The sequence below is a fragment of the Amia ocellicauda genome, chromosome 4, assembly GCF_036373705.1.
Source record: "Amia ocellicauda isolate fAmiCal2 chromosome 4, fAmiCal2.hap1, whole genome shotgun sequence".
Classification (NCBI taxonomy): Eukaryota; Metazoa; Chordata; class Actinopteri; order Amiiformes; family Amiidae; genus Amia; species Amia ocellicauda.
The window spans coordinates 24,429,882-24,454,639 of NC_089853.1; the positions used below are offsets into that span (position 1 = coordinate 24,429,882).

The following is a 24,758-nucleotide window of genomic DNA, read 5'->3' on the forward strand; positions in this document are numbered from 1 at the left end:
CTAACCCATACAGAAAAGCTCTGCTGTGGGGTGCACCCAGCATCTTTAAAGATCAACAGAATAGTTACTCTATAGTTGTATTCATGTTTCTTTAAGCAAATATGTATAAACTCATTAGTATCAGAATTGTATTTAAAAGCATATAAAGAACTGTGTTTGATATGGCTTACAAAGCATGGAGCTGTATCTGTTTCTATTTTCCCTCCTTAATGTTTTAATATGAAATCGAGGTCTAAAATAAAAGATTATAAATATATAGGTCTATATGACGTGTAAAGAATAAATAAATACAAATGTATATGTTGAATCTTGAAGTGAGTACAAGAAATCAATACTATAGCCGGCTACTGTTGCAGTTCAACAACAGAGCAAAGAATGCAGATAAACCTGGTTTCTGTCATAAGATATATTTTGCAAATGCACGTCCAGGACCTGGGTAACGGCGAGAGACATACCTGTGAGCCGCCACAGCTCGGTTGTCCAGATACTTCTGTGCGGTCATCACGCCAACGAAAAGGAAATTGTTGGACCTCGGCACCGGCTTCAGAGTCGCCCCTGACCCGCTATCCTGGGGTCCCCACGCCAGCACGCCTCGGTGGTCCCTCTTCAGCCCCCGTTGAAGGCTGCAGCCACCCGGGCTTTCATTGCGCTTCTGCCCCGCTCTCTTCAGCTCCGTGGCCCTGGGCAAGATCAGTCTGGAAGCCAGGGCGAACCCGACCACCAGTCCCACAAGCACGCTGCACCAGGCTCGGCGGCTCCGACCTGCTGCCATGCCCTACATACACAGTCACCACCCGGCCGCTCCGCCCGCACACAGCCGCGTCTGTTACAGCGATCTCACTGGCAACACTGTAGCAGCTCCAGAAGGCTCGGATCTCATGTTAAAAAGCAGCCCTTAGATGTGTTCCCGGTACCGCTGCACACGTCGCAAAACAGCCGTCTGCCTGCCGAGACCTCGCTCTTATCTCAAACCGTCCTCTTCATGTTATGCCTCAGATCATGAAGCACTCTGCGGTTTCCCGTCAAGGGCTCATTATTTAATGTCTTCTTTGCTCTAAGGGGACGCTCCTCCATCCTCGCCTCTATCTCGCCATTGTGCGACTGCCCAGACGTCTTAAACCAACGCGGCTTAACCTGCGCAGTTTGACCTCAGCGGGCTTCCGTACCGAAGACTGATTGGTTAAAGAGTGAAGATACGCGTAACCAGTGTCTTGAAGATTTTTTCTTCTTCTTCTTCCTTTTCAAGGCAATGATGACCAAGACATCCCTCGTGTCCAAATACCAGATTAGCTACATTTAGAGCATATTTTGCGTTCTCCTTTTTTGGCTACAAATGTCTACATTATCAACCAGTGATCAAAATAGAAAGTTGTTCTGATAAAAAAGTAAAACATAATCTACTGTGTTTTGAATGTATTCGGGCGCACACAGTAGTTTAAATTCTGCATGAAGTTACAAGATACAGAAACAAGACAAATTCCAGGGCAAATACGAAAAACACATCATTAGAATCATGGGTGACATGAAAGGTATAGAAATAAAACTATATATTTTTTTAGAATTTCAAATAGTATTGAAAATCTATTGGCAAAAAATTAAGGGATGAAAACTATTAATCTTTTCTATTCCATATGATTTTTCTTTAACACAAGCTGCTGTAATCCTGGCAACTGCTGTATGGATCAAGTCAATTCACGAAGTTATTCCTTACACTCTGCCGCCCTCAAGTGGACACCAGAAACACATAATTAAATCTATACAAAGTGTCCCTTGTAACAAGAAACTTACACTAAATACCACTAACATTTAAAGCAACACATTAATAAGCATACGATCATAAAAATACATATACAGCAATGTCATACTTAAAGTACTGCCACATGCAGACAAAGTATCTTCAGATAATTAAAATTCTAGTTATTACTAGTTATTTTTCAGACATCTAAAATAGATTTTATATATAGATTAAATAAGTAATAACTAGACAAAGATTGTCAATTACAACCTTAATTGTTCCAAATTAAGAATATATAAACAAATCAAGACAAAGCAGGACATTTATATGCCAGAATTTATTTTTATTAACAGATATTGCATGGAATTATGGTGCCCTTGTACAATATTGAACGGCATGAAAACAGCTCTTGGATAATACAAATTTCAAGCCTTTTATGTCTACAAAATAGTTTACATTTATACGTAAAAAACCTCATGTTTTTAAATAAACCTATTTTATTTAGGCTACAGATCTGGTAATATCTATATAAGGTTCACAAGCACATTCCCATTAAGAATATAGTTTTGAAATTATTTTAACCCTACCCAAATTATGGGCAAATATAACTGGATTGATTGTTTAATGTGGAAAACAACAACTGTACCCTTACTATCCCCATCCCCCCCAAAAAAATGATCTAAATATTTAAGTGGAAGACAAAAGAGTGTTTCCAAACAACAGTTTAACTATAAAATAGCAAAAATGTGATTTTCTAGGCCACTGCAGACTGTAGTAAACTTCAAAGAGGAAGCAGTCTGTGCATCATTCAGACACTGAGCGGCTGTCAGGTGATTCAATGTCAAATTCTACTAGCTGGGTAAGTATAGCAAATTAGTCCAAGATCTGTTACACTAGTCTGTTAACCTTAATATAACAAAGAAAGAAACCAAACAAAAACCACAGAACATACACATTCTTCTGAAACACATCAGTCACCCCCTTTGGCAGCTTTGCCATTTACAAGGATGACTTCATAAAATGCTGTCAATCTCAGGAGATCAGTAGGCCTGTTCCATCCAAAGGTCCAATCACATACCGAAATGAGAAAATTCAAATCCTATGCAGTTGGGTGACATTTCATTATTAGCATTGGTTGCGTTAACTTTTTTGGAACAAACTGCAGATATCAAAATCCTGTATATTGTTGCAGGTGTAAAGCTTTAAAATTATTAATACCCAATGTTACCCATAAATCCATAGAAAGACGAGGCAAGAGAAAGCCTTTTCTCCTATGAAAACAAAATTGTAATAAAATCATTGGGTATTCTACCTATTATGGAAAAGTGAAGACTCATCGAGTAAAACAATTGTTGAACAGCTCCTTTAGAGATTTCATGAGTACGGACAGCAATATTCAGTAGATCTGTGCATGCTCTATGAACAGGTCAGAGGTCACCACAACGGTGTCACCCTGACCTGGCTTAACCTCATCCCCCGGCAGAGGGCCCTCTTCTGCCTGGTCTCCATGCGCAGCTGCCCCCACCCTCTCCAGTCAAAGGATTGAAACCTGAAACATAATGTGAGCTGTGAGTGACTATGCAACAAACACCCACACTGAATTAGTCTGCTCCAGACCTGTGCTAACAAATGGGATGTTTCAATGTCTGGACATGGGTGCCAACAATACAGTGAGGTAAAAAAGTATTTGATCCCCTGCTGATTTTGTACGTTTGCCCACTGACAAAGAAATGATCAGTCTATAATTTTAATGGTAGGTGTATTTTAACAGTGAGAGACAGAATAACAACAACAAAAATCCGGAAAAACGCATTTCAAAAAAGTTATAAATTGATTTGCATGTTAATGAGGGAAATAAGTATTTGATCCCCTATCAATCAGCAAGATTTCTGGCTCCCAGGTGAAAGTGTTGTGGTCAGATGAGACCAAAATCGAGCTCTTTGGCATCAACTCGCCGTGTTTGGAGGAGGAGGAATGACCCCAAGAACACCATCCCCACCGTCAAACATGGAGGTGGAAACATTATGCTTTGGGGGTGTTTTTCTACTAAGGGGACAGGACAACTGCACCGCATCAAAGGGACGATGAACGGGGCCATGTACCGTCAAATCTTGGGTGAGAACCTCCTTCCCTCAGCCAGGGCATTGAAAATGGGTCGTGGATGGGTATTCCAGCATGACAATGACCCAAAACACACAGCCAAGGCAACAAAGAAGTGGCTCAAGAAGAAGCACATTAAGGTCCTGGAGTGGCCTAGCCAGTCTCCAGACCTTAATCCCATAGAAAATCTGTGGAGGGAGCTGAAGGTTCGAGTTGCCAAACGTCAGCCTCGAAACCTTAATGACTTGGGAGAGGATCTGCAAAGAGGAGTGGGACAAAATCCCTCCTGAGATGTGTGCAAACCTGGTGGCCAACTACAAGAAATGTCTGACCTCTGTGATTGCCAACAAGGGTTTTGCCACCAAGTACTAAGTCGAAGGAGTCAAATACTTATTTCCCTCATTAACATGCAAATCACTTTTTTGAAATGCGTTTTTCTGTTGTTTTTTTGTTGTTGTTATTCTGTCTCTCACTGTTAAAATACACCTACCATTAAAATTATAGACTGATCATTTCTTTTTCAGTGGGCAAATGTACAAAATCAGCAGGGGATCAAATACTTTTTTCCCTCACTGTACATCACAAGTAGTCACACATGACAAAAATGTAATCTTTGGTTGTATTTATTTTATAAAACAGATGTTTTAGCTAGTAAGTGTACAGATACTGTACAATGTTGTGGTTATAATCTAGATAGAATTGTTAAACTTCCTACTGATGAAGGATAACAAATAAAAGCATTCCAGGGCCTGCAATAGCATAAGCCTCATTCAACCCTCCTTGCACAAAAAAAAAAAAAAAAATGCTTCATACACACCGCTGCTTCGGAGACTCTTTTTCTCTGTCTTGGGTTTGATGACCGTTGACGAGCTGGCTTCCTCGGTGTTCTGCTGTACAATATATACAAAACAATAAGTTTGAAAACAGCTCCTTGGCTTACAGTAAGGTATTGACAAACACTGGTTGAAGACACCGCTCACATATAAATGCTTTGGGTTCCCCTTGTAGCTCTTCCCCTCCTTCATGCTCTCCCACATCTCAATCTTCTGCCTTCTTTTCTCCTCTTCAACCTAAAAACAAACACCCAAAACAGCCAGGCGTTCATTGTTGGGCCTCTGATCTAGTTTGAACTAGGGCGCCACCTGCAGGGGAGGCACTGATTGGGCTTTTAAGTATTATAAAAACATTGTTTTCCCTAAACATTTTCACAGGGGGGGGGGCTGTTGACAAATTTCAACAGTTGGATTCATCATAAAAAGACTGGAGAGATGGTGGTGAGGGAGAACAGGGCCAGGTGTGGACGGTGGGGGAGTCGAGTGCGCGACAGTTGACAGTTTATTCTTTGAACATTTTCTGACTGCCACTCTGACTGCTGTTCTCATGAAAAGATTGAAAGCCATCGGGGACACAATACTGAAAGAAGAAAGATGAGGAAGAAAAAATAAAGTAGTGGTATGTTTTTTTATGGACATTTTTAAAAGCATGTCTGTCTCTGGTTTTAGCTATTTGAAATGTAGCACGCTAAATAGCGAAGCTAACTAACTAGCTAAACCTGAACTAGAGTAGCAGTAAATACACAACATGTGCTCAGGCAGTGGGCAAAGGGTGGAAGTGGAACCTTAAAAATCGGGCATAACTTACATAATATTTAATATCTTTTAAACGATTTGAGATAAAGCCATGGGGTTTTTTGACCTGTGTAGCTGAGATTCCGCTGAAAACAGCCATACATCACATACTTCTTGTATTTCTTATGCGTTTATATTATTACATTTAAAATATTATTTCCCCTTAAGCCAGTATTTCTTTGGGAAGGGGGGGGCTGGGGTTGATTTTTTTTTTTTTTTTTAGAGATCTCGTCTAGGGTGCCAGATTGGCCAGAAACACCCCTGTGTAAAGTGGTCAGTTTTCAGGATCACACACCAACATGATTGATAGCAACTCTCTTGGAGTTCAATTCTTCTGAAATGTAGGTACATGCATCATTAAATAAGCATTGTGATCGAGTGTGACTTAATGCAACACAGTATGGTACTTGCTTGCTTCTGTTTCTCTCTGTATTGTGCAGCTTTAGCATCCAGCTCCTCCTGCATCCTAATGCGAGCAGCTTCCAGTGCTTCTTGTCGTTTCACCACAGAAGAAGCATCTGGGGGGGATACAGAGTTGCAGTAGAGGTCCTTAGTCATATTTTTGCCATGGGGTTAGACTACCTTGGTATAATTAAGGAGGGAGGGTCTACTGCCACTTTTGCAGCCAATAAGGGTGAATAGGGGGGAAAATGCTTTGTTGTTGTTGTATTGCAATGCATCTAAACATCAGGGTGGTGTCAATACTTACTTACTCTCCCAGTAAAGTATTATTGAACCACCTTTTTTAATATTGGTATATACATGTCCTGGAAGACTGACCAGGAACACTGCCGGCCGCCGAGCCATTCTGCGCCTGCCCTGCTCGCCTCTTACTCAGCTGCTGGATCAGGAGATACACAGCAATGCAGCCAAACAGCAGGTACCAGCCATAGTCTGCAACCACAACTCCCACTGCGGAGACACAGAGGGGGAAATGTACAGTTAAGATACATGCATACATACATAGGTAGTTAAGGCCAGTCAATATTTAATTCCTTTGCAAAAACAAAATGGTTGTGTTTAAAGGTTTATTGCTGGTATCAGAAAGCGCTAAACTACATACAAACATAGCCTACTCGTTTGGTACTACTGAATTAAGGGATACATCTATGGTTTGTGGATGTTGTTGAACTTGGTCAGATATATCCTGACACTGATGAGCAGGGCCTCCTGATATTGCTGGAGTTTCTTCATAAAACAGGCGTGACGAGATCGATAACTGAGCTTCACGTTGTCAGTTTACACAAAAACACGACACATATTTCTAATAACAGATAAGTCCTGCCTCGGTATCTTCCACAAGATATCGCCGTTTTCATAACTTACCGCTTTGCTGCAGAAAACCCAAGTCCTGGTTTTCGAGGGTGGTCTCGGTTTTGATTTCTGTAGCGTCACCGTCGGCTTCCATTTTCACGATTTCCACCGACACAACACTTGGTAAACAAAACGGCTCTTATTTTTCTTCCACTATTTCCGCCATGCTTATGATCTAGTTCCTTCTTATTTCACACAACGCCACAGCTCAACCAATCACAGAAAGCGGTGACGTGGAGAAGCCGAGCAGCGACACTGGATCCGGGAAGGACGTGACGTAACGCCCCATAGACATACAGGGCCCGCTAGTGTAGCGCAGATTTCCGCACTTCTGCGCAGACCTACAGAATTTCAGCGATCCCATTGGTGGAGCAGAGCAGATCCGAGCATGACTGCAGACATCTGACCTATAATAGGCTGATTCTGCCTGTGTATAGTTTGCATTAGTGAGACTTCAGGAGCTGTCATGGGTGAGAATTAACCCAGCACCTGAATGCACCGTAACCGTTAATTTGCAGTCCCACTCAACGACTTGGGGATTTAGTTAAAAAATAAAAAAATGGATTTCAAAGCTTAGATAATTGACTCTTATTTAACCCCATCATGTCTAGGTATTTTATATGTAAAGCTGCGAAAAGAAACTTGTCGGTGTCACATCTGTTCATACCTCTCCTTGGTGTGAATCAGCAGGGTGGTCAAGTCCAATAAAATATCGGACATTTTGAGGCTCTAGCAAAAATTAATTCCTAAAAAACGGTACTCTCAGGCACTGATTTATGTCACTGTATGCAGACTGTAAACCCTGTCCTGTTATGTCCGCGTTTCTTGAAGTGTGTGGTCAGCCTAAATATATAATGAATAGAGAATGCAAAATGAGAAAGCTTTGCAATGCCATTAAAAGATTAAAAGGTGGAGTAATGTGTATATTGCCTTACTGAAGCACTCGTTTCCAGTGTAAAAATGTAAAAGATTGAATTGGTTCCATAACGTCAGTTTTAGCAGTGGAAGTAAAATGCCTTCCTGGTGTCAGAGTCTCTGACATTAGACAAATTAGACGGATCTGCCAGCAGTAAAGTTTCTACTGTGGTACAAACGATATTATACACAGACAATCAGAGATTTAAAAAAATGTTTCAGAATATACTTCTCTGGCCCTCTACTAACATTACACAGAGGAGATGAGGCTGTCCTTTCTAAATAGCTGGTTGACAAGCTGGTGTGCATCAAATAATGTCGTTTTTGTGAACAATTTTAGGAAAGGCCTGGCTTATACAGAAGAGATGGGCTCCAGCATGTGTCAGGACCCACACATAGTCACAATCACACACTAGATCTAGTTATTACCATGGGGTAGAGATTCACAACCTAATAATATCACCCCAGAACCAGACAATTTCTGACCACTGCCTTATTACATTTGAGCTGCTTGGAGTAGCAACAGACACACAGGAGAGGAACATAGAAACTCATTGCCTAAATCCTAGTGCGATTCGTAAATGTACTACTCTGTTGCCTAATGCTAGCTTTATCAAAACAGGATCGGTAGATTAATTATTAAATAATTTCAACAATACAATAAGCACAGCTTTAGATACAGTAGCTTTATTAAGGACAAGATTAATTAAACCAACGAAACACTCCCCCTGGTTTAACAAGCTCACTTAGACCCTTTGCCACAGCTCAACCTTTCTAAGGTTCTAGAGAAAGTAGTTGCAAACCAATTGCAAGCTTTCTTAACTGATAATCATCTTTATGAAAAAAAAAATCAATCAGGCTTCCGCTCTGGCCACAGTACAGAAACAGCCCTGTTAAAAGTATTAAACAACGTGTTTCAGTCCTCCAACTTATTATTTTACTAGACTTAAGCACGGTTTCTGACACAATTGACCACCAAATCTTGATACACCGCTTAGAAAACCTTGTTGGCCTGTCTCACAATCATGGTTTTATCATGGTTTAAATCTTATCTGTCAAACAGACTCCAATATGTAGATTAATGAAAACCACTCAAACGTAACTGAGGTTAAGCTCAGAGTACCACAAGGCTCAGTCCTCGGACCTATACTTTTTCATTGTACATGCTCCCTTTAGGTGATATCAATCGACGCCATAATATTAACTTTCACAGTTACGCAGATGACACACAATTTGTCAGTAAATCCTAACAATACCATAGACATAGACATAGACATAGAAACAGAAACACTAATCTGCTGTCTGTCCGAGATTTAAACATGGATGACACATTTCTTATGCTTAATTCTGATAAAAACAGAAGTCCTAATTTTAGGGGACAAAAATCTATGGTTTCATCATACACTGAAAAAACTGAGTAATGATAATTTTAATTCCACCGCTAAGGAGATGGCATGGAACCTGGGTGTCATCTGTGACCTTAATCTATCCTTTGAATCACACATTCAGATTGTCGATCTTCCTTCCTCCAGCTTAGAAACATTGCTAGACTGAGACAATTCCTCTCATTACATGACACTGAGAAATTGATACACGCATTTGATTGGATTACTGTAATGCCATTCTGTCAGGCAGCACAAACAGAGCTATTTCTGCACTTCAGTTAGAATTCTTGCAGCAGCATTTTGGACTAACTAAAACAAAACAAAAAAACATGATCACATCACTCCAGTATTAGCTTCTCTTCACTGGCTGCCCGTACACTACAGGATAGACTTTAACGTTCTCTTATTAGCATTTAAGGCAATTAAGGGACTGGCACCTCCCTACTTATAAGATCTCCTTATTGAATACACTCCAAGTCGGCTGTTGAAATCCCAGGGAGCCGGTTTCTTAGTGGTCCCTAAAATGCACAAGAAAACTGCAGGTGGTAGAACATTTAGTTATAGGGCCCCGAAACTGTGAAACGATCTTCCAAGAGATGCCCCGTCTTAGTCTTTAAATCACGCCTGAAGACTCATCTGTTTAGGGTGTTTTTCTAGCACAGTGTCACCAGTGTGCCATGGACATGCAATGCACAATTGTTTTTGGAGATGTCCTGCATGACCAGTATCTGAGCACAACTGTCTTTTTGTCGTCTTCTAGCAACAGCCCCCTCCGAGGGTCCGATGAGGCAAGCCCGACGAGGCACAACCCAAACCCAGAGGCACCCACACCCCAAGGTCTGACGAGCCACCCCCGAAGTCCGGCCAGAGGCCCCCACCAGAGGGAAGACCACAGCCAGCAGTACCGATTAAGAACCTTCCGATCTCCTTGCTGCTGTAACAACTATACTGCCTGGAGGGGAGGCAACCATTAGGCCTGGACCTTAAGCCGTGGACCCCCCGAGATTTATTTTCTCCTACATGCCATCCATAGTTTTTTGTTTTTCTCTCCTCCATGCCTAATGGTTTATTTAAATTTACATTATTTTAGATCACTTTTTACTTTATTCTATTTTTATGTATTTGCTGTACATTCATTGCATGTTTACCAATCTGTAAAGCACTGTGGCTCCCCTGCAAAGGGCGCTATACAAACAGATTGACAAGAAAATATCACTTACCCATGCTAGTCTCCATAATCCACACAGTAAATACACTTGTACCTGCACAAACCCAGAGATACACAAACTAGTATACAGCCTCAAACACAAACCTTTTAAAAAGTTTATCGCTGAATCCTTGGTAGTGTAAGATTCAAAGCTCAGTCGACACAAGTGAAGACTGACAATCCTCTTGAATCATAACTGATCAATTACCACAGATTTAAAATATTTTTAAAGATAAGTCATTGTGAAAAAACTTTTACAGGTTAGCCCCATCTTTGTAACTTTTGTTTATTGAAAAGGAGAGAATGTAATATCCTTTGCATTATTACTCACCATCTCCTTCATGATCTTGGTAGAAATATACAACAAATGTATAAAAAAAAGTTTAATGTATTCAAAATTATTATACAGTATAACATTTGACAAGTCTCAAAAACAAGAACTATCCACAATAAAGAGTGAACAATGACAACTAGTTACTCTGCTTTTGCCAGTCTATTCCTAACAAAAATAACTACGATCCATTCACTGCAATGTCTTCTTCCATTTCTTCCTGCCCTTCCGCCTCCATTTCCTCGTCTGCTGCCTCCTCTTCCTCCTTCTCCTCCTGCTCTCCCTCTTGCTCCTGCTCCCCTTCCCCCTGCTGCGGCTTCTCCTCCTCCCATTCTTCCTCTTCTTCCTCCTCCTCCACACCAGGAGGACCTGAAACAACACATACATTAGGACACCTTCACAGAAACAAGAAGTTTAATTCTTGTGCTTTGAAAACAGATGTGACACAGGATGATAAAACAAAATGTACACAAATGGCACTGAAACACGTGTAACTACTCTGAGTTATCCAAATCTGGTCGATAGCAATAACCAGCATTACTCCATAGGACGTCTTTATACCAATTACCTTGCTTCTTGTCTCTGCCAGGGATGTGTCCAGACTGGAGCAGTCCTTTCAACCTCTCCACTTCAGCCAATGAGGTGGCATTTGCGATGGCATTCTGAAAATATGACACCGTGATTTACAAAAAAAATTCAGAACATTTGAGCATTTGCCAGTCATTAGAACACCATCATTTAGCATAAAACGGGAAAAGGTAAACCATACAAAAAACTGATAATTGCTACGTACAACACAAAAAGGAACCAAATTTGGGCCATAAAATACTTAAGGGAGAAAAATAAATCATGATTACCTTAATAGCTTCAACATCTGCTGCTGAAGGCCCGGTCTTCTTCTTCTCAGCTTGCAGTGCTGCACCAGGAGTGAACCTGAAACAGATGCACGGTGTCACACCACACACACTGCTCCCACCTCATAGCTTCTCGAAGCCTTTAGCACCAAGTAGAAATGACATCAGTGTAGTATCTCATCTTTGTCAATAAACTGATACAGTAGGGAATTCCTTGAAACAGCTCTCCTCAGAAACAACAAACCTTTCTATCACGCCAATGTTCAGATTCCAACAACGCCATCTTACAGGATGAGCGTAACTTAAACTATTAAAATAGAGAATTTTGGAAGGCATTCAGCAGCTCTATAGCCACAGGCCAGGTCCCTGTGTTTCTGAAGGTCAGTGCTAGATCAAGTACTTTCATCTTACGTTTTTGTTCTCTTGGCAATATCCTTTGCAAGCTGAGCACCTCGTTTGCCTTTGAACATTTTCTCCGCCTCTTGACGCTCCTACGGTGATACAGCATACGGTTATTGTAAAGAGTTACAAGACTTTTGAAAGAGGTCCATGAAGACAGAGTCGCATTTCATTTCCGTTTCATAACAGATTTTCCAAATGAGTAGAATTCTGATGACAAATAAATCTCTAAAGTGAGAATTGCAGCATCTAATTTGTATTATAACCCTGTGAATCTACCATCCACCATTTAGCTGACAATAGATGTTTTTCATAATGCAAAACTGTTATCAATTTACTTTATAGGGTAATGATTTAGAGGATCTTGAACGGCAGATGCTTCTGGAGCCAATATGAATAATATAAAGCGTTGCATTTAGATGGGGCACACCTGTCCCCAGAAAGGTTAGAGTTTACCTTCAGTTTGACCTTCTGGAAGTCGAGCACTCGTATCTGTGGGACCTTGTTGATGACATAAAGCCTGTAATGTTTCTTGTTGGTTACAGGATTCCTTAACAGGCTGAAAAGATTCAAACACAACTGAATATTTTAAATGTATTTTACAAGTACATATTAACAGCTTAGTTTTAAAAACAATGTTCACCCATACATTTTAATATTTACACATACACTAAAAAATCCAGATTGAGTAAATTTAACGTTTCCACAAGGACTAGTTTACATTGACAATGAAAATATATGCTACCTCAGCAAGGTTAAGGTCTTTATTGATGCAAGTGGATCCAACTCCCCCTAAAAAAGAAAAACACAAAAACAAACATATTACAGAAACCATACAGTAAAGAGGACAATGCAAACATTTAAAAAGAAAGGGTTTACTTCAGAATGGCAAACAAATGAAAATTATAGAACAAAAACTGCATACCAGCTCCTGGATATTATTATTTGTGAGAACCAGTTCCGTCAAGTGTGGTAGAGATTGTTCAAGGTTTTCACCTATCCGGCTACAAAACACAAGATTACAGAGCATGAGTCACATTACAATCACTTACACACTGAAACACAAGCAACAAGCGATCTCAGCTTTCATCAAATAAAATCTAGCAAACCATCATCTGCTAACAGTAACACATTTTTGTCCAACACAACCCATTGAGCAGAGAGTGTGTATGTTGCAGTATATATATGAAAACATACAAATGGACTGAAAGTTTGAGCAATTTAATAAGGAGCAGAGCTGTACACTCTGAAATGCACAACTAATTATTAAAATAAGCTTTGATCCCAAACATTGGGTAGTAACAGTGTACTACGATTAGCTATACATGCAGTGTGGGCGTGTGTGTGTATATTTCATACATTAGGAGCACCCACCATATTCTGTTGTTGTTCATCAGCAGTGTTTTCAGTCTCTTGAGCAAAGGAAAGCCGTCCAATTTCCGGATTTCATTGTCAGAAAAGTCGATGGTGTCGAACTGGTCCAAAGTGGCTCCCAAATTCTCAAGAACGGGGATTTTGTAACCTGAAGTTAAATTCATACAAAAAAGCAGAACAGATTATCAACACTGTTCAGACACTTCCTATACTTGCAATATACTGTAACCATTTCTTACGAGCTTCCAACGAATACATTACCGGCCGCGTATATTCCCAACGAATACATATTTAAGCGGACATTTACCAACAAACTCCGGACTAAAATTTTAAACCATATTCTATTCATTTTGTTTCAGTAAATGTAAAATAGCAAATTAACCAGTAAAATAAATATTTTGCTGGGGGAAAAAAAAACCATTAAAATACTGACCACGGGCATAATTTAAGGCCTATATGTAATCCTCATTTTGCACGCACTCACCCCGAAGATCCAGTTCCCTGTCTCGCACTGGGTTTGTGTACTGAGCCGCTTGCTCGATTAGTTCTGCTGACAACTTCACCATAACTACAATTTTAAGATGATTTTATATAATGAATGAATCTTCCAATGTACATCCAAACGCGTCTCCCACACGCTGCCGTTCCGAACTGTATTTATTTCCCGGCATGCACTGGTAACAAGACTTTTACTGCCACCAGAGGAGGGGGACTCTAGAGGGCGGGAAATGTTATACCCCCACCTAGCGGCAAGGAGTACTCGAAATTTAATGCAGCGAGAAATAACAAGAACAGTTTAATCAATTTCATAAAACATACCTAAATACAACTAATGTTAATTTCGGTCAATATCATTATCTGTTGTTTCAGAATATGCAGATCTTACAATTAAATGTAATAATTTGAGTTTGCAAAGGCCATACTCTCATCAAAGGAAGTTACATTAAATTCCCTTTATAAAGATGATTTTATTAACAGAGTTTGTCATAAAATGCAAGACAGACATATGTTTGATGAAGGACTGAGATGGATTGTATAGCTCCCGATAGGAATGATAGAGAAATAACCTCCTGGACAACCTTGCTCTTAGCTAACCATTTTCATTACCATTTTTTTTTCATGAAGGACACAGATCTGAAAGGATATGCACAGTATATAACATTAGATTCTGAACTCCCAGAGGCCTCACTGTCTTCAGGCTTTTACAGTGTGCCAGGTTTGATCAGACTTGCACCACAAAAGACACATACTTGATAAAGCCTTCATGACTGTAATCAGCCAGCAAGCTGTAGTCTTTAAAATATATAAATACTTGTCCAAAAGAGATGACTATTGGATGGTCAACAATAAAGAAATCTGCTATTTAGATAAGTCTATCAAAGTAACTCAGATGATTGAACCAGGTCAGATGAGTATTTACTCTTGGGTCCATGGCTGCTTTCTACTGAGGTTATGCTATAAGCTCAGGATAAGCTAACAGGGCCTTGGCTGGGCTCAGGGTTAATCTTAGGGTTAAAGATATGGTTAAGTCTGAGAGAGGATTATATTAGAATGAACAGTCAGGGTTATAACATGATAAATATTTAGCTTTAGGAACTATGTATTAAATGCAATTATCCTTATGAATATGAAGAGATGAAGTGTGGTGTCTGTATAATGTCTTGTGAAACTCTGCTTGTCTCCTGAGATGGCAGTGAAGATTTGAGTGGATGTGCTGTACTTAACATCTCTTAACATCTGACCTCAGAGACTTCTTCGTTTTTTTCCTCAGAGGTGCAGCGCGCTTACCTGTCTCTGGCTATAAATGAAGAAATGACAGCACTTTCATCCCACTAGGTGGTTATACGAAGCCATGCTTTGTTTCTCGTCCCTCAGAGAATTCCAGCTTACATTAATGCATTTCTTCAAGTGGAAGCCTTTTCTTTTGATGAACAAATCTGCTAACAGACTTAATAAATTAACTTTTCTTGTCCATGTTCATAAATATTAAAAATCACAAACTTTCACTCATCCTTATCCTTGTTCCCAATGGTTTCATTAGTATAACACTGAGGGAGGTTGGTGAAGTTGATAATCGAGGACCTTTAATTATTGCTGGTAGAACTTTGAGAACCAATCAAATTACAAAGCTGGGTCTAGTTCCAGGCCAAAATGCACAGAAAAGCACATATTCGAATAATTGACTTTATTTGAAATAATTAATTTAATACCACTGTGCTCAATCTTACAATTTACAACAGAGTGCAGTTTTGATTCTGTCTACACCTGCCCATTATTTGGTAGTAAGGTTTATTAATAATAAGAAGAAAAATAAAAAGGATTTTGCTTCAATAGAACAATGGGGCATTTGTCCCACTGCTTGTAATATGAATAGTAAAATGCAGGCTTTAATGATCCACTAATGTTTTTAATAAACCATTATGTTGGCAAGATAGCATGGATAGAGAGGGGAGGGACGGTTAAAAGCACAGCGCTGTCTCACCAGTCTGGGTTTATAATTTTCTGCATCTGCATTCATTTTGTCCTGCAGTCGGAGCCAAGCTGCTTTCCTGACATCATTCTGAGAAATATACACTGGGTTCTACAAAACAACGAAGACCAGGCCTGTCCCCGCCAATGATATAACAGCAAAAAAATGGTAATAATGAGAAATGGCACAAGTCAGGCTGTGAATTCCACAAATCAAGGAACTTTTTAAAAAGGCTCATTCTCTTCTACTCTGTGAAGGCAACTGGGTTGAAAATTGTTTTGATTGTTTTTTTATTTATAAGTAACATGCCATCATATTCAGGTTGATCAATCTGTGGCAGCAGCAGCATTTCTAAAACTATTACAAAACCTTCAAAGAACACCATGAGCTACAAGGTTAACATCATTGTGCATGAGCACTTTTTGCTCAGGTCCAAGAATTGAAGGTACTTCATTTATGTGAGAAAAAATATTCAGCAGTTATTCATAATGATTAATTACTGTTCTAACGTGAAGGCCTTATATAATGGTGTTGCATTCATATTCATGATTACATGCTCAAACGTTGCAGTGCATTCCAGCCGGTTTCATGCAGTACATTTAAATGACAATAAACTGTCTCACCTATGCTGCCAGAAACATATTTATATGATCTCTTAATGTGTTTTTCTTAAAGTGCATTATGAAGGACAATATACTGAGACAAATGGTCTAAAGCAAAGGGTACCTTAAAAAATCAAATTGGAATATGCCGATAAAGTACATAAATTAAGACCCAGCCAACATTTCTGGTTAGTATTCACAGGAAGTGCAGCTGCAGAACTGCCAGGAAAGTGTTGCTTCTGTGCATGGAATGTGATCTTTTTCACTTTTCATTTTTTTCTGAAAATCCCAATGGGTTTTATTTATTTATTTATTTATTTATTTATTTTCAGACTTGAAAATCATGGCAGGGAATTCATAGCTTTTTATTTCACAAGTGAATTAGGCTCAGTTGATTCTCTTTTGATGTCAAGTTTTTTTTTTTACTATTATTATTTTGCAGTCTTTGGGATCTTAATAGTACTAACATCCTGACATTGCATGCCTCCATGGACTGTAATATATATTTTCAAGAGTTTCGTTTCAACTGAAAGTGTAACAGAAGTGATGTACCAAATGTCCTTTTCTTGCATCTCCTTAGGGTGTTTTTAGGACTGTCAGTGGTTTGTTCGTAATTAAAATTTTGCTTCCTTGATCTCATACGAAAGATAAGCAACATAAGGACCTAACGTTTGTAAAAAAATAAAAATAAAAGAAGAAGAAACAAACATGCAATGTTACTGTGCAACAATCAGAGGAAATTAATGACACCAAGTGGTTATGGTAACACGTGACTACAACATTTTTCTCATGCCGTAACCTAAAGACAACTACAACATCGCACAACAAAATGTCTTAGCTGGACACACTACCATGACACATACACTGCAAAATCAAATTTAAGAGGGTCAATTGCAATGATATTTTGCTGATTATTATTTATGAGTTGTAATCCTTGTTTTTGAGATAATGAAATATCTTCTTTTTTCCCTTGAGTTCAGAAGGGATTTCGTAAAGCAATTTAAACTCACTAGAGCAATGCCTGTTCTTATTTTCTAACAGTAATAGGTTTTTTTTTTCTGCTGTTTACTTGTAATGAGATTTGCTTTCTTGCCAAGTAGGATGTCTGCTGCTCCATTACAGGTGCAAGGAGCAACACTGAGCAGTGCCCCCTGGGGCAGGAGTGAAGCGTGGGAAGTGACAGTGGGCTGACATCCTGTCAAAGACTTTGTCAGTTTCCCTGTGCGGAGGAGAGACAGACTGCCATCAATAAAGTACAGTCTAGTCGTCAATTTCCAGATCTGAATAAGGTTAGATTCTGTTCTGATCCTAAATTTTCATTAATAGAGCACCAATGTTGTGTTGGTATACCAGTGTTGGTATAAAAAAAAAAAAAGTTTTTTTCTGCTTAATTGTTTTGTTATTTTGTGTATAAAACAGTCCTTTTCCCTGAGGATGAGGCTAATAGCTTGCAAATGAAGGCACAAAAAACACACTCAAACACACAATTTGCTTTAAAATAAAATCCCTCTTTCCTCCTTCTTCACTGACAGATAATCATAGTAATACTCACATGCACTGGGAATAATGATTTTATTGTTTTGCACTTTCAAGTGTACCTGCTAAAGGAAGTGACCTGAAATGTCTTTATGTTGTGGGAACAGCTTTGCTGGTTTACTTTATTCTTCAGCTGTCAACCCAGGTCTGAACAGAGGTGTTTTCACTATTTGTGAAACAGTTAAGTTATTTAAGCTGCTTGTATGTGATAGCTACACTGTTAAGATAACCTTGAGCTTTGATAGATGCACAGCAGAGATGAGAAGAGCTAATTCCACCAGACAGGTGTGATTCTTTTCCTGCCCTGGGCACAGACTTTACATTCAGCACAGCAATTTCCCTCTCACTCTCTCCCTTCAGCATTTTATCGAGGTTTGACTGGGGGCTAACAGTGGGAGCAGGAGTGTGGACCTCTCTTGTTTTGGGGTGAAAGACTGAAACTCAAACGTCAGCCAAGACTATATATATATTTTAAAGGAATAATAATTACACTTACCCATCATCTGCTTTCTAATTCTAGGCTACCTTAAAATGATCTGACCAATTGCATTGCAAATTCCAGCAGTCAACTTATTTGTATATTAAAAACAGCTTAATTTGAAAAAAGCAATGTATATATAACCTGATCTCCATTGTAAAATCCATCTGAATCCACCAATAAAACACACCTCATCTTTCCTCCATCTAATCCTTGATATTCCATTTTCTATTTTTTTTTTTTTTACATACCCAAATCTTCATTTCACACAAGGATAAAATCATACATGAGCATAAGTGTACCATAAGCAAACAAAAAAGGTCATACGCTACCAAAAATTATCATATGCATTTAAATAATGCCATACAGGACTAAAAAGTATGATATGTGACCAAAATATTAATATGGAAGCCAAAAAAGTGCCATAGGAGACAAAAAAGCTTTGTAGGAAACAGCCAAAATGCATCCAAATTATAGTTAGTTGTTTCAAATTTCAGAAAATGCTTGCTATACATGAATATTATTTTCAAATAGAAGTAATTACTACTGTCTAGTCTGTTACCATTGAGAAACTTATCAACGGCTCCCTAATACGTTGTACTGTAATACACTGTGCGGTATTAATAATAACAATAAATAAATACAATACAATACAATTCAATACTAATATTGTTAATCTTTATACTGAATTGTGCAATTGTATTGCAGTACAATATTAGAAGAAAGACTTTTCAGCATAACCCATTCTATTACATCATTATGACTTGCCCCTTGACCACAACCCTAGCCAACACCAACATTTCAAGGCAACACAAATACACCTGATTCAGTTAACTCAAGGGAAAGGTAATCCAGCTCAGACAAGAAGGTAACCCTAATTTAATACCTTAACTTCATCACAAATTGTATAATTATGGCTTCAAATCAGCGATAATGATCTTACATAGCATCACCGGAAAGCATTAGAGTACCGATCGTCAGCCCCCTAACGCAGTCTCAAGTGCACTACGACTGTACCGTCTTCATCCGACTACTTCCTTTCACCAGAAATGCCCCAAACACTATATTAATGAGGGTGACTCGCTGTCCTTGCCGAAGGATATTCCATCTGTTAAGAAAATCAAATAACCTGTCAATATGCCGAGAAACATTAGCTGTAGACAGCGGGATTTTTAAGATTAATAATGGGTTAATGTTGCACAGCCTTCCAAAAGTTGAAATTCCAACAGGATGAGACTGTGTAAGAATTTGTTTGCGAACAGCTGACAGGTTATACGTGACAGATCCATTATTCATTCACACACAGTGCTCTATTGCTGGTCGATTAATATAGATTAGCTTTCACTCCTTTGCTGTAGAATCCAAGGAGACAATGATGCTGGTTTCAAGTTTAGCTTTTTCTTAAGGCTGACAAGTGACAGTGTCAGCTTGATTCATCCCAATTGAAAAAGTGTTTTAGTTATGCTATTCAATTCCAGTGTACTTCAGCCTTCATAAATGTGAATGTACAAACAATGGCTGTGATACCAGGATGGTCCAACAGGTTTTCAGATGATGTCACCCAGGGAAAAAATATTTTATGGCTATACCTCACCAAGGAAAAATCTAGAAATGTCGATAGGAGGTAATACCTTAATCCTTCCCCGTAGTTCAGGAATTAGAAACTGGTTTCCCCCTGGTTCACTGTTCAGTGTGTCAAAGCAGATATTAAACCTAGATAGATAGATAGAGACGCATGCTTCTCAAGATGATAATAGGCTTATGAAATAATTTCTTATAAACGTGAAGAGTAACTACTTTCAGATGGCATTTTGGAAAGGCTTGGCCAGGGTCTTTGTTCCCTTTTATGCAATACAACACATTGAACACACTATCTGTATAATGGCTCAGACATCATTTTCAAATGCATTTAACAGCACTGTTATGGCACCTGCCTGTTTCAGGATAGACCATGATATTGTCTCAATCTGGCTCAGGACATTTGAACCAATCCTACATTAAGCAGACTTAATTCATGAGTATCAAGTGCTTCTCTTCTAAGCTTATACAAACCTAAGCATCGGACTCCAGAGATCCCGGCCCTGCTGCTGTATGTTTACCAGCAGCTCATAATACAGACACTCTATCTTAAAATAGACACCGGATGTATGTTATGAAGGAATAGGTCTGTTATTTGTATCACTTTTAAGATTGATGTCCCACTCCAGTGCATGCAGGGAAATTCCATTACCCGTTATCAGAATGAAAAAGATGTATGTGAGATCTATAGAAGCTCCTCTCCGTGTCACAATAAAGGATTATGAAGTAATTGTAAGTCACACTGAAGATGAAGTATAACCAAAGGTTCCCTGCAAAAAAGAATCTGTGGGTCACGTTTCTTGTGCCACTGGAAAATACATCAAGGATCATCATGGCAATGGTGACAGGGCTGAAATACCAGGACAGCACTTTTATCTCTGGTTTTATTTTTTACTGTTTTTTAGCCTTAGGGATAATACACAGATATTGAGACTGGATAGTTTTTCTTGTAAATTATTGGTAATTCTTTTACTGAAGCCCCAGCTAGTGAACTACTATATAATTCTGGAAAAACTAAATAAAAGTGTCCTTGCTGTGACTTATGAAAGTCGATACACGACTGATGTTAGTTGACCTTAAATGAAACGGACTTGTTTGCTTCACTCATTGGACAAACAGATACTGCCACTCTTTTACTTTAATGTTTGAAATGTCTTTTGGATAACTGCATCCTGTATCCTACAAGATAGGTATAATATGTATTTGAAACTGACTATTTGCAACTTCTCATCAGATGTTGCAGAAAAATAAACAAAATAAGACTCATTAAAGCCATACAAATAACAAAGACAATACCATGTATGACCAGATGGTGGCGCAGAACCTCAATGATGACAAAAATAGTCAAACGTGAAAAATGTATCAAAGAGAATAGCCTTCAGCAGAAACAAATAATGTCAATAAGTAAAGCACAAGATCAAAGGAAAGTAAATATGTAATTAGTAGCTGATTGATAGTAATGAACACTGTGCTTGTTTGGATAATTTTATATTGTAAGGAACAGTTAGGTGCTGAAACCATTTAAAAAGGATGCAGTGAAATAGTACTGTTATAGCAATACAGCATTCAGCTCTAGGAAATTAGAAACTGAACACAAAATGTGCCTGCTTGTGTTAGATACAGTATTCTGACTGTGTCGAATAAGGACATTTTTTTAAAGAATAAAAGAAGAAACGTATGTCAAAATCCTCTTGTGATTCTAGGGGCCTTAATTGGAGTGCATTGGCAAGCAGTTCTGCAGAGTACATATTTTAGCATCTCCTCAGCTGTCAATGATGACTTTTAGTACTATAATAGAAAACACCATTAACAGTTATCTTTGACAGGTCTAGGTGTTCAAAAGGTCTAATAATACATATTTTTTGTCAGCTGCGATGATGCTATGACTTCTTAGAGAAAAAAATGGTCTCTATTCCCCTAAAAAAAATGAAGGTATTATAAAGATTTCTTGTATATTCCTGATATAGGAATCACTGTATTAGAAGGTGTGCTAAGGAGCAATCTTAAATTTAACCTGAGCTGATATCACTTCACAAAACTGAGATACAGCATCAGCCCAGTATGGCAAAACGTCATTGTCCGTAAACACTGACTTAATGCTATATCTTACAATAAGATGTGATGTTAGCTAAGCAGTGAAGATGTAACATTTCAAAGCAAGTGTAGTCAAGTATGAAGACACTGACTTAACCAAGCGGACTTGAAATATACATTAAAAGTGTTTGAAATGAATGCTAAATATGCAGAAAGTTTGAATGAATGATTCAGCAAATAAATAAATACACAAATACATACATGAATACATACACACACACATACATAAAGTCAGTACAAAGAAATCTAGAACAAGATTGCTTTCCAGCTAGTTTGATGAAATGCAGAGCCCTGTCAATGCACTATACTGGTTATTTTGGGAGGGTAACAATCTCCAAAATGCATAAGAGTTCCAATTCTCTTAGCAATTCCAGTAAAGACCAAAAAAATCTGTAAAAACAAAGGCGGACTGGCCTCAGGAGTTTAAGTCTGTGTCATGTGGTTCTGCATTAAGTAGCATTATCATCCTGCTCTGGGTCATTCATCTCAATAACATACTGATTAAACTTAATTGCACTAATGATAACTAGAAGAAATAATCTCCCAAGAAACCCACAACAGTAGCAGAGCCTAGAACCCAACGTCAACATTCCATCACATTTTATTTTGTCTGCCTGATTTCTGAAGTCTTGAATGATGATTAGAAAGACATGGCAAGGTATGCAGAAAGTTATAACTATCATGGCAGGAAGTTTTCTGCTGTACGTTTGAATGTATTGTTTAAAGTCTGCAGCGTTTTGACAATGGAGATGTATTCAGTTACACAGCATCTGTTTTCTCTTTAAACCACATGTTCCTTGTGCTATGTGGAACCATTCCTTATGGTCTCAACTGTCCGACCAGTTAGCAGAAACAACCATCTAGCTACCTGGCGGTCCATGGCATACTGACTGGACAACACCACAGAAGCACTGTGCACTTTCAAGAAGAAAGGCAAGTGAGTTTACTTTTTTATCTTGTACAGATGTACTTAGTCTTGCAAAAAATATATTGCATTCAGTTTTATTTATTTTATTAAAATGATTAATCAGGCGTTAGGTTTAGTTGTAATGTACAGATCCTCTCAAAATCGTAGACATTCATTTAATTATCTACATAACAATCAGATTTTCTTACCATATTTAAAAAAAAAGTTGTACTACTATATTTCACTAAACATCAAGATTTTGATGTATATATATATATATAAAACAAATCTATAATACTTCATTGGATAATAAACACTCATTTTGGATGTGCCTGAAGGTTTTTAGCATGCTTGTCAAGATACCATGCTTCATTTATTTTAAATATGTATTTGGATTATAGCTGTTGACCCAATGAATGAAAGTGTAATGCCTTCTGTTTGGTTATATTTATAATTCTCCCCAAAAATGTGTCAACAGAGATATTTCTTGAGGACATTTTGATAAATAGCACTGTACTGAAAACAACAGATCTATGTATTTGTTAGCACTTCGGCGATTAGAAAATAAATCAGTAGAATAACCTTGTTTTTTATCTTTCCTTCAAGAGCCATTAACCAAAGTGGAATGCAATCCCTTATTGTAAAGTTCATGTTCCTAACATTTGGCAGCACAAGATCCCAGTGATGAAAGCCAAGACGAGATGAGGTACTGAGGGGAATACACAGCCACAATCTCAGCACAAAAGGTCATGGCAAAACTCTAAACATTTACAAATGACGTCTATGATACAATTTACAAGCAATGAGAAAGTGATTTCAAACCAGTTCAAATGCTCAAGTCATCAAAGGGCTTAAGAAATGTTATCAGATTAGACTTTCAAACTTTCAAAACATTCCATGATAAACTGAACGATGTGTGGAACACGTTGAGCATGTTTGCTCTAAAAACCTTTCAATCAAATTGCTCGTTACAGTTTGTGCTTTATGTACAGATTTCTACCATGTTATGCCAGGTCTATAAACTTTTAAGCTGTTATTAGCCTCTTGAACTTCCACAAAAACATGTATATGCTAGATAGTTGCACTGATGTCACTGATGTCAAGTCCTTCAGTCCCTTCCAAGATAACAGCACACCAGACATAGAGGAAAAGGCTGGTATTTTACCTGAACTGGACAACTGAAATCAATAGCAATTCAGCCACCGACTTCACTGTGCTAGGTTGGCCTGGGAATGGAATTTAAACCATCCCAGGAAACAATTTGTCTTTATAGTGAAGCAGGCTTCTGACAAGCAACCTGACCACCGGAACCATCTATTAATACAACACATATTAACAGCAGAGTTATTAATAATTTATGAAAGATTAAACATTTTTGTTTTAGAATCAGTGACAGTTTTCTTCCTTGCATGATATTTTACAAAGTACTGGTCAGACCTTCCCCCTTAAGTCTATATTTTAGTCTCCATCAGTGGTCGTTTAAATATTTCAATGATTAAATGCTGGTGTGCATATTAAATTCATCTGAGATGATTACAAGAATGTGAATGAGGGGGTTCTGGAAAACAGCACAGTTGGTAAATGTCTGCAGTATAATGAACAGTGAAGGTTTTCACAGTGAAGTGTAGTGATTGGTCAATTTTAAACGATTCTCCTCGAATGACTTGCTTAGCTAGGGAGTACTAAATTGAAATGTCTATCCTTATGGTTTCACAGGGGGAAAAAAGTATTTGGAGGTTATGTGATCAAAAATCCATGCCTAATAAACTTAATTGTTTTGATAATGTGAAGAAAATGAAAGAAAATATTTTAATTTCATGTCCACCCAAAAACATTAAGGAAGAAATCAAA

The 24,758-nt window shown here is 38.4% G+C and overlaps 3 protein-coding genes across 4 annotated transcripts in view; all 3 read right to left on the minus strand.

Annotated features, from left to right (window-relative positions):
* chsy1 (chondroitin sulfate synthase 1) overlaps positions 1-1,140 on the minus strand; it is a 50,052-nt gene extending 48,912 nt beyond the window's left edge. The window contains exon 1 of the mRNA XM_066701529.1: positions 456-1,140. Coding sequence (XP_066557626.1) covers positions 456-772 — 317 coding nt within the window. The 5' untranslated portion in view covers positions 773-1,140. The remainder of the gene's footprint in view (positions 1-455) is intronic.
* Positions 1,141-2,057: 917 nt separating this feature from the next.
* On the minus strand, positions 2,058-7,011 carry selenos (selenoprotein S). Of its 2 annotated transcripts, none has more exons than XM_066701531.1 (6): positions 6,790-7,011; positions 6,244-6,375; positions 5,875-5,981; positions 4,816-4,905; positions 4,653-4,722; positions 2,058-3,284 (listed from the first exon to the last, which is right to left on the minus strand). In XM_066701531.1, the coding sequence occupies exons 1-6, from the start codon at positions 6,869-6,871 to the stop codon at positions 3,205-3,207; spliced, it is 561 nt and encodes a 186-aa protein (XP_066557628.1). In that variant the 5' UTR covers positions 6,872-7,011; the 3' UTR covers positions 2,058-3,204. The 2 variants fall into 2 exon arrangements, with proteins under 2 accessions (XP_066557628.1, XP_066557627.1); XM_066701530.1 differs by having other exon boundaries at positions 4,653-4,725; positions 6,790-7,009.
* A 3,643-nt stretch (positions 7,012-10,654) lies between these two features.
* snrpa1 (small nuclear ribonucleoprotein polypeptide A') lies at positions 10,655-13,915 on the minus strand. Its single transcript, XM_066701532.1, has 9 exons — positions 13,727-13,915; positions 13,243-13,390; positions 12,794-12,872; positions 12,614-12,660; positions 12,325-12,427; positions 11,881-11,960; positions 11,473-11,548; positions 11,184-11,277; positions 10,655-10,984 (listed from the first exon to the last, which is right to left on the minus strand). Exons 1-9 carry the CDS (start codon positions 13,806-13,808, stop codon positions 10,797-10,799), a joined length of 897 nt encoding a protein of 298 aa, XP_066557629.1. The 5' UTR covers positions 13,809-13,915; the 3' UTR covers positions 10,655-10,796.
* Between the last annotated feature and the right edge of the window lie 10,843 nt (positions 13,916-24,758).

Bases quoted from the DNA above. Each gene is read 5' to 3' on its own strand.
- selenos (XM_066701530.1), bottom strand. From the start codon at position 6,871: ATGGAAGCCGACGGTGACGCTACAGAAATCAAAACCGAGACCACCCTC. The intron at 4,906-5,874 runs GCAAGTACCATA...GTTTGTTTTTAG, and splicing joins ACAGAGAGAAACAGAAGCAA to GTTGAAGAGGAGAAAAGAAG. The intron at 4,726-4,815 runs GTGAGCGGTGTC...TATATTGTACAG, and splicing joins GGAACCCAAAGCATTTATAT to CAGAACACCGAGGAAGCCAG.
- snrpa1 (XM_066701532.1), bottom strand. From the start codon at position 13,808: ATGGTGAAGTTGTCAGCAGAACTAATCGAGCAAGCGGCTCAGTACACA. The intron at 12,873-13,242 runs GTGGGTGCTCCT...TGTGTTTTGTAG, and splicing joins ATGAACAACAACAGAATATG to CCGGATAGGTGAAAACCTTG. The intron at 11,278-11,472 runs GTAATCATGATT...TCATATTTTCAG, and splicing joins CAGATGTTGAAGCTATTAAG to AATGCCATCGCAAATGCCAC.